The 9927-nt window shown below is 34.2% G+C and overlaps 1 protein-coding gene across 1 annotated transcript; it reads left to right on the plus strand.

Moving 5' to 3' along the window:
• Positions 1-4480: 4480 nt before the first annotated feature.
• On the plus strand, positions 4481-9572 carry LOC125875237 (uncharacterized). The gene is made up of 9 exons (XM_049556339.1): positions 4481-4561; positions 5812-6153; positions 6411-6444; positions 6642-6863; positions 7137-7226; positions 8452-8517; positions 8607-8698; positions 8789-8836; positions 9095-9572. The coding sequence occupies exons 2-9, from the start codon at positions 5813-5815 to the stop codon at positions 9195-9197; spliced, it is 996 nt and encodes a 331-aa protein (XP_049412296.1). The 5' UTR covers positions 4481-4561; position 5812; the 3' UTR covers positions 9198-9572.
• Positions 9573-9927: the final 355 nt, after the last annotated feature.

The raw sequence follows: 9927 nt of genomic DNA on the forward strand, positions 1-9927 counted from the left end.
TGAGTAATCTTCTAGATGCCGTCTATGAACTCTTGCAGATCCTCCTCTACCTTCAAATCATAAAACTCTGGAGGACTTATCTGAGTGACATCTCAGACTCTAGATGTAGTCGTATTCCCATTTGGGTTGGCCGGGGCCCAACTTGCCGATTGGATTGAGAGATAGTACCTAGAAAAGCAGCCCTTAACTCGGCATGAGAGACTTGCTCAGCCAAATGGTCTTCTAAAGTTGGTGGTGTTGGTTGGGCCTCATTCATGTTCCTCCTGGCGTATGCTCTTCTCGAGGCATGCAGGATTTTGTAAATGTATAGAGCACAAATAAGAAGGAAGTTGATCACAATTCACACTCTATCGCACGATAAGAATATGAATGAAGTCAGATGCGTATTCATAAATTTGATTGGTTTAATATTTAGGTTTTTATCACTAAAAGTCATTAAATTTTTAAAATTATAGATCCAAAATTTTTTTTTTATCTAATTCAAACCACTCAGAGAGGTTTTACTCAATTTTAGAAAGAAAATAAAGCAAAGATAAATAAAAGTTTCATATTTCTAACCTCACTTAGAGAGGTGCACCCAATCATCATCCCACAACATTATATGATACTTCGTGTGTGGGTTCATACATCTATATTTAAATATTTTTTAAAAAATATAACACTACTATATATGATTTTAGGAGGAGAGCATGTGTTCACGTGAACCCGGTGGACCCCTCTGAATAAACCTCCGAATGAAGTGAAGTATTTCCTAAAACGTCTCATAACCTCCTATTCATAGATGTGACGCGCATTAGAACTATGAATAATACTTTACTTAACACTACTTTCAAACACTCTAGGACTCTAGTCGTAACATGGTGCTTTGAGCCACAAGTGACCCCAAGCTAACCTCATGGTCTGGCATGACCCTCAAAATAGACAAAAATGGAAATTAATGAAGATAACTAAACTACTAATGTGGAAGTTAATACTAAAAGAGTTCATTTATATCGAATAGACAAATATTTGATAAACCATAAGTTGAATCTAAATTGGTTGTCTGAAAGCCTCTACTAAGACGAGTTGCTAGGACAAGACCCTAGCTGACTCTAACTTTCTGAAACTGAAATTATAATACTGAAGTAAATATAGAGGTCATCATCAAAGAATGAGGACTCACCAAAAGTTGTTTTTATGCTAACTGAATATATACTAGCCACAGTCTGAGTGCTGAACGTTCAAGCCTATATTATCAAACAATATAGGTAGAAAGTATGTGATTAGTACATTGAATGTACTGAGTTGGGTATGCATGATAAACATGATAATTGACATGCTGGGCTATAAATTCATACTGATGCAGTGACCAAGTAAATAACATAAAATTCTAGTAAATGTTGTAATGAAATAACTGACTACTTGGTCATGCAATAACTGAAAGACTGAGCTGTGAGAGTACTAAAACCAACATGTAACCATGTGAGCTACTACAAGCAGCTTGATGTATAATCTCCATCTAAAGGGTATATACTTTGCCAAGGTGTAAAGGCTGATTTAAGCTAATGTGGATCAACTAAGTTAATGTCTGTAAAAGACAAAGTAGTCAATCCACAACTAACGGGTGACCCTTATAATCCAATGGTGGTGCATAGTTCTAGGATATAGGGATTGCTACTAATGGTCTCATGCCTCAACTAAAGGGTGATCCTTCATCCCTAGGTCTGCTCGGTGCTAAGTAAACTCTCAATGAAAACATACAATTAACTAAAGAGAGTAATAATCTGATAATAATGACTCATATTGATAAGTGAATGTGACCCTTATAATCCAATGGTGGCACATAGTTCTAGGATATATGGATTGCTACTAACGGTCTCATGCCTCAACTAAAGGGTGAGCCTTCATCCCTAGGTCTGTTCTGTTCTAAGTAAACTCCCACCAAACCCTACCATTCTCTTCCTCTCCTTCTCTGAACAACGCCACAACCCTCCATCTCTATCTCTTTCAGACCACTACCAGACGTCGATGCGTCTCCCTCACGCCGACGAAGATTTGCCGCACACCCCATCTCCCTCTGTTCTCCGAGCAGTCACCAAATGCCACAGTCACAACCCATTAAATCCCTCTTTCCTTTAGAAAAATTATGAATAATTGGAGATATACCTTATATTGTTCAGAAAATGTTAAAACATCTGAACAACCAACACATCGAACTAGAGATCCCATATCAACACACACATTCAGTACTTCACAAGAACTTCAATAATAGAGACAACCTTTGAATAAATAGTGACCATCCAAGCAAGTCAATTTCCCAAACGCCAACACAGCAAGCTCAAAAAAGTCCTATCCGCTAATCGAGCAAGAAATCGAACTGTGAGTATGTATAAATATTATTCATGCCTCCAAGAAAACCATATATGCATAACTACTAAAGAATATAAACCATCAATTACAATTTGGACAAAAAAGGCAAGAAACCAGTCTGACTTCCAATTTGGACAAAAACGACTGTATGGGTTGTATTTGCTTTAGTTTTACTATCTTCATATTGTAGTGAGTAAATTTATTTGGTATTTTATTAATTAATAGGAATAAAATGATAAACTCACTGTTAGGGTTTTGCCCTGATTTTCTTACCTTATTTGAAGTTTATATTTTTACTTAAAGAAAAGTCAAAGTATTACCATAAATGCTTGAATTTTTCTTCAAAGAAAAATATAATATTTTTCCATATTTGAGTTAATCTTTCCTTGGAAGAAAAGTTTGAAATTCTATAAATTGAAGATCCCTTCTCATATAAAAAACAATAACATCCACAATGTAGTCATTTAGAGAGTCTTGTTTATGGGGAGATTTTCTCTTAAACATATTTATGTTTTTTTTAATATTAGTTTTTAATATGTAGGTCACTTGACCAAACCATATTAATAATATATCTTTAGTATGTTTTTATTTGTCGTCTGATTTGTAAACCATATAATTTGCAAGTTATAAGCTTCCGCATGACAACCTAATCACTTTCAGAACCCAACACTCACTATACCAATCATTATTTTTTTAATAGACGTGTCAAGTCAAAATTTGATAAGTAAAAAGTGACGGAGGAAGTAATACTTAAGAGAAAATACGTCAAATTCCCTTTGAACTCGGCAACAAAATTTACCTTAACATTTTAACTTTACAGGCATTTATTTACCCCTAATCTAGTACGAAGTGAATTTATAAATACAATCCAACTAGCTCACATGTCCAATAAAAAATTAGGCGCCTAATATAGCTATAATTTTTTTATATATATAAAAAAGTGGGCCTTTTTTTCAAACAATATTAAATACACACATAAAAGTCATAGAAAAGTTCTAACACCCACATAATTTTCTTTATTCTATACTTTCAAAAATTGATTTTTTGTTGAAAGTTTTAAATTTCATAAAAAGTAGAATTGATTTTTTTTAACGTTTTAAATTTCATGAAAAATAAAGATTTTCAATGAAGGAAAATGAAATTCTATAGAAAAATTTTAATTTTAAGAACTGATGATAACAATGGCGTTGCAAGTGAAGGGTAGAGAAAGAAATTTGTTTTTGTGAAATCATTGCAAATAATTTGGTTCTTTCTTGAATAAATTAGGAACTGGAAATTGAGTACTAATACTGATGGCCAATAATGACAGTTCAAGTAATCGTGAGTAATGAAAGAGATTTTTTTTTCAAATTTCATTGCAAATGACCAAATTTTTTTTCATAAATTAATTAGCGTTTAAATATATAATGAAAGAAGAAATTGTAAATAAACAAAAAACATATTAAAAAAAGAATTAAAATTAAAATAATTTTCTATGTGAATCTGAAATGGCAGTGACATGATGCTGATGTTGTAATGACATGATGCATGTGTAATACACTTTCCATTGTGAGATTGATACTATATTTTTAGGGTGATATTTAATTCACTTCATACTAGATTGAGGGGAGAGGGGATAAATGTCCGTATAACGTAGATCTATTGCTAATATCAGTGTAGATCTAGAACATGAATTACATTTTTGTCGATCGACCTGTCTGGATCGATTGAGTGGGAGTCTGCTAGGTCGAGTAGATGCCAATTATACCAAATTATTATTTCTTCGTTCTTGTTTAATTTGACACATCTTTAAGAAATAATTAATAAAATAAATAATTTTATTTGATTATTTTTAGTTAGTATAGTTATTTCACTCATTCAGAAATAAATTAAAATTAATTAATAATACTTAATAATAAAAATAAATATAATTTTTAATATTGTGAATAAATTATATACTATACTATTTCTTCTTGATAGGTACTTGTGTGTTTGCTAACGACTAATATCTAGGTGACGTGTCACAATAAAATTTCAAGTGAACAAATTGCACACTCTTCCTTATTCTTTTTTTTTAGTCCTTTTATCCATTAAATTTTCATAAAAAGAAGCAAAATATAGAAAAAGAAAGTAAAATCCATTCCACTCGGCTATTTGCACGGCGCATGTGACTTCAGTATTTTCTCTCTCTAACACTCTCTCTCTCCGACACAGACGCCGGGCGATCTGGCCGGTTAGTACTTATCACGCTTCGTTTTCATCGCCGTTCACTGTAACTTCCAGAAAATCGAAAATTTTTCATTTTTGTGAAAACTGAAAGTGTAATTTGAATGTCTGTATTTCCTTTGCGTGTTAGTATTTGGTAAGTGTTCTGATTTAGATGTATGTTAATGCCGCAAAAGATCATACTATTAATAAATAATTGATCGTGTTCTTAGTGGAAAGTATGATGTTTTTTTTTTTAAATTTGCACTGATTGATGGAATGTAGTCATCTATATGACGATAGCCAACAATTGATGATATACGAAGTAGCAGTAGAATGAAGGATTCGGTATCACGCACTCTTTTGTAGTAGCAGTAACTTTATTGATAATGTATATGTCTACTGAACGTGGTAACTTTATTGATTAGGTGAAATCACATATAGTAATTATCTGTGTATAGCAGAGCTACACTTAACTGCTAATGTATATATGTGTTTCTACTTGATATGGTAAATGATCGGCTCTGTGTGTTACTATTGTAGTCAGAGGCGAAATTAGGATTTCTAAAACATGAGTGCACCACTAAAAGAGAAAGAAGGAAAAAATGTAATTAGTGGGAATTGATTCCTAGTCCTATAGGTAAGGAACTCAACTTTCAACCAAGTGCACTATTTAATGTTCTGGTAGCATGGGTGCCAGCTAATAATACTATACTAATTTTAGAAATATACATAAAGACCACGGTTCATGTGCCCCATATTTTTGCCTATAAATTCACCTGTGACTGTAGTGCGTTAACTTTATTGATAAGGTGAACTGATATATGGTAATCATCTGTATAGAACGGAATTAAGTTCCAGATGCAGCAATGATATGAAATTATTACCTGTAATGACCCCTCGGAGATATAGGGAGATATATCTACTACCTAACAAAAATCTACATGATCTTGCCTGCGATATAAGTCATTTTGTAATTTGAACATTGAGATTGCCACAGTTGAAAGTCTGTAGTCTTTCTAAACTCAAAAGTACAAAATATTTTTTGTCAAAAAGGAAAATAGGGAAACAATTTTTTCTGCTATTTTGAATGAAGAGAGGTAACAGAGCACATGCTTTACTACTAATTGACATCCTGATTGGGATATACCATTAAAATCATTGTAAAACTACGTAAAACCTTTTAACACTATAACACTATGATTTCTGTGTTGCTGTGATATTCGTAAATATTTAGCTAATATGCAGCAAAAGCTTAATACCACGTGTTTCCAGCAGGATGCAGCTCCAGACAAATGCTGCTACCACTGATCTGAGTTATTGGTTGAACTGGAGATTCTTGCTTTGTGCAATATGGGTCTTGACACCGACGGTTATAGCTGTGATCATTCTATGGAAGTATGAACGATCAGTTAATGTCATTCCAGAATCTGATAGAAGGGAGGATTGTCAGAAACGGTCATGGCTTTTGTATTTTGACAAAGCTTGGAAACCATGTGTGAAAATAATAAACCCAGTTTATTTGGCGGTTTTCCGGGTTTTTGCACTTGCTTTACTCACACTGGTGATTGTCTCTGATTTTATTGTTCATGGAGGTGACATATTTTACTATTATACTCAGTAAGTATTCCAGACAATGCTTGTAAGTAGGTAGCACTATATAGGTTCAATTTTCAGGACCGTGTATGATAGTGTTCTTTTTTATATAATATAAGTAAGGTTGAGAGTGTTTGTTTTTGTTTGAAGGTATTCTATTATGACTTGCAATTTTTGCATCTTATATGCACAGAATGTATAAGCTTTATTGCTTTAACTAGGGAGAGAAATAGAATGTGCTATAAAATGGAGTGCCTCTCACGAAGTTCTGATTTCTGCAGGTGGACATTTGCTTTGACCGCCATCTATTTCTGGGTATGTATGTTAGTTACGGTTTACTTCCTTGAATTTATATCATTTACTTACTGTATTAGTACATACTTGATGTTTTTGACCTCTTAAATATATGTGCATGTAATTACATGCTACAAAGACATCCTTCACTTTGGCTTGCATGATGCTGCTAATGAAATATATTCTCCCTAACATCATGCTTCTGTAACTATCTGTAGATTGGATCAGGACTTTCCATCTATGGTTGTTACCGGTATAACAAAACAAACAGCGATGTCAGCAAAATGCAGATGGATGTGGAGCAAGGATTACTCCAGTCCCTTACATGCACAGATTATATGAATGGCGTCAAGTTAGTGAACAATGTGGGTTACAAGAGAATGCTTCTTGTTCCTGAAATTGCTGGACGATGTGGCTACCTCTTCCAGATTCTTTTCCAGGTACGACATTCTTCTTAGGGGACCCAAACCAGGTTTCTAATAGGTAGAACATAGAAACTGCTGTAGTTTTATTCTACCTAAGAACATCCTCCCACTGGTTAATGCTTGTGAAATATTATCAGTCCACCTCTAGTCATTAACATATATAGTTTTCCTAAAGAGAATCTCTGCACTTACTGTTACAAAGTACTTTTTTGTTAGAAGTTAAGTTCCTGGAAGTTTCATGTAGATTGTGTAGTTCTAAACATTTCTTTGCCCGTTTTTTCCCTACAGATGGCTGCTGGAGCGGTGATGCTCACTGACTCTGTTTACTGGTTTGTGATCTTCCCATTTCTTACACTCAAAAACTACGATTTTAACAGTGTAAGTATCTAATATTCCTAAGGATCTGTCTGGTTCCGCTTTTTTTTCTCTTGGGTGCTTAATATCAGCTGCTAAGATTCCAAAACTTGATTTGAGATATTTGGCTTTATTTTAGACACATAGCCATGAGTTTGCAGTAACAGCCTCCTATATGTCAAACTTTTGCTTAAAGAATCACTCGTATGATTTTCGTTCACGAACCACCTTTTTCTTTCTAATATGGCCGCTTATGCCAGTGCATCCAATTATTCAGGTGATGACTTTCTGGTCATGAATGTTTAGAACTTGTTTGGATGACTGAATTGGTCTTTATGATACAATCCTTTCTAAATTTCCAAGAGAAAAGATGAAGCAATTCAATATGCAAAACTGCTCCTTTCTCTCTAGCCCTCTTTCTTTTTCATGTTGTTGGGTCAGAAGGAGACGCCTTGGTTTCTTATCCAGTCTTCTCTGGTCTACTATTTCTAGAGCACACAGAGCTAAATGGTTATCTTTTCTCTGATTTTCTCTGTCCGGTCTTGTATACTAAATCTTATTCACTCCTTTATATGGGGTTAAGAGCTGAGAAACACAAAGAATAATGATTTGGTTATTCATCATGTACATTATTTTCCATTATTTTCTGGGATTGTCTTCACGGAGCTTGTTGATAAATATATTATCCAGGCATACAAGGATACCTGACTGCCTTTTAATCTACTTGACGCAAATTCCTCTATGCCATTGGTGTCATTGGGATCCCCATCTCACTAGATTCTTAACACATTCCTTCCATCTAGTATAATTGGTGGAATTAAGGTTTAGGACGGTGTATCTTCAAACCTCGTCGAGTTATAAGTGATGAGCTCCTTCTTCTCCATCTTCCCCCATATTGTTATAGGTACCTTAGGTCTTTTATTTGAAAAGAGGCTGAAACTAAGTTAATAACTTGCATATTATATCAATTATGACAGTTTCAACATATTGGATTATTGGTAGTAGTAGTCAAAAAAATAGTTTGATAGGAAAACCATTACTTCTTGGTTTGAATTTGAGCTATTTTCAATTTAAATCCTTGAAAATCATTGAAGTTGCATTAACAAATTCAGAAAAGTATGTCAAAGATTTGGTTTCTTCCCAAATATGAAATGAGTAGTGAGTACAAAGATATCATTCTAATTCTGTTTGTCTCTCTCGGATCTTTTGCTCCTTTATGAAGTTAAACAATATTACTCTTTCATTCCAGTTCACTGTTGTTACGCATTCGCTAAATGCTGTCCTGCTCCTTGGTGATGCAGCTCTAAATTCCTTGGTAAATGCTAGTGTTATTTTACTTCTCCAGGTTCTTGTGAAAATATCATTTAGGATATTGTTTATTAAACTTTCAAGTTGTTCTTCCAGTGGTTCCCGTGGTTCCGGATGTGTTACTTTGTCATATGGACTGGTGTATATGTCATCTTTCAGTGGATTGTTCATGCCTGTGAATCAATTTGGTAAAGATTCATCTCTGTTTGTTTATGATTTAATGAATACATCTCATTCTTCTAACTGTGGGTTTCCCCTTTAATTTTTGTTTATTTCAGGTGGCCGTACCCCTTTCTTGACTTATCATTAAAATATGCTCCTGTGTGGTATGTGTTCATTTAGAATATATTATTTATCATGGTGCACGTATGTGATCAACTTACATTGTAACATTTGGTTTCTTAGGCTTTATAATAGCCACGTTCATGGCTTCTCGTTTCTAAATATCGTATTGAACACTTCTCATTTCCTTTGAAAATTGAAATGCCAAACTTTATGTTTCTTGTTCTTGCTAGTCTGTAATATCTGTCATACAGGCAAACTTATTTCTTGGTTAACTAATTTTTCTGTTGATTCTGGGCCAGGTATTTATTGGTGGCTTTTTTGCATATTCCATGCTACGGGATATTTGCATTACTTGTTAGACTTAAACAGTATGTGTTATGGCGATGGTTCCCTCAATCATAACAATGTCTAAGAAATTATCATCTCAACTTGGTCAATTTGGAAGCCAAGGTGTCTCAGGTTCGTCAAATGGTGTTGTTTGGGAGTGATGGGCGGATTTTCTGCAGAACGTCAGCTCTGTGGGTATTGATTCAGTCTAAGAATTAAATCAGTAGTTATCTTGTGAAGTACGAAGGAAATAGTCCTTTATCTGCAGCTTCTCCACCCTCATGCCTTGGATGATCAGCAGTACCGTAATATTTTCCGAACAGTACCAAGTTCAACTGATTTCGAAATTGTATACCTTTCTGTCACAGGCAAAAGCTTACTAACTCATTGTCTAAGAATTTTTAATGGATTTGTATACAAAGGATGAAGCATCATTTTTTGCTTTTCAAACAGATGCCTACATTACCTACTGCATGATAAAATTACCATAAATCACCAATTATCTCCCCAGTCTATTCAGCTAGGACTTGGACATGGAAACTTGGCTTGTCCCATTTGACTGGATTAGGCCACCTACACCTAGTTACTATGATTAGTTTGCTCAAGTTTTGATTGCAACCAGTGTATTAAAAGGTGCGGGCATGAGGCGAGACGTTTTATGCAGTATGGGGTGAGAGGTAAGCCCCGAGACATGGGACGTAAGTCTTATGAGTTTACAGAGTGTATTCTCATTTATATTCAATTTTATAATTTTATTACTAAGAAAATAAGCAAAAGTAAAACTTTCAATTATTTTACAAATAAA

Source organism: Solanum stenotomum, chromosome 8, assembly GCF_019186545.1.
Source record: "Solanum stenotomum isolate F172 chromosome 8, ASM1918654v1, whole genome shotgun sequence".
Lineage (NCBI taxonomy): Eukaryota > Viridiplantae > Streptophyta > Magnoliopsida > Solanales > Solanaceae > Solanum > Solanum stenotomum.

Bases quoted from the DNA above. Each gene is read 5' to 3' on its own strand.
- LOC125875237 (XM_049556339.1), top strand. From the start codon at position 5,813: ATGCAGCTCCAGACAAATGCTGCTACCACTGATCTGAGTTATTGGTTG. The intron at 6,445-6,641 runs GTATGTATGTTA...AACTATCTGTAG, and splicing joins TGACCGCCATCTATTTCTGG to ATTGGATCAGGACTTTCCAT. The intron at 8,837-9,094 runs GTATGTGTTCAT...ATTCTGGGCCAG, and splicing joins TTAAAATATGCTCCTGTGTG to GTATTTATTGGTGGCTTTTT.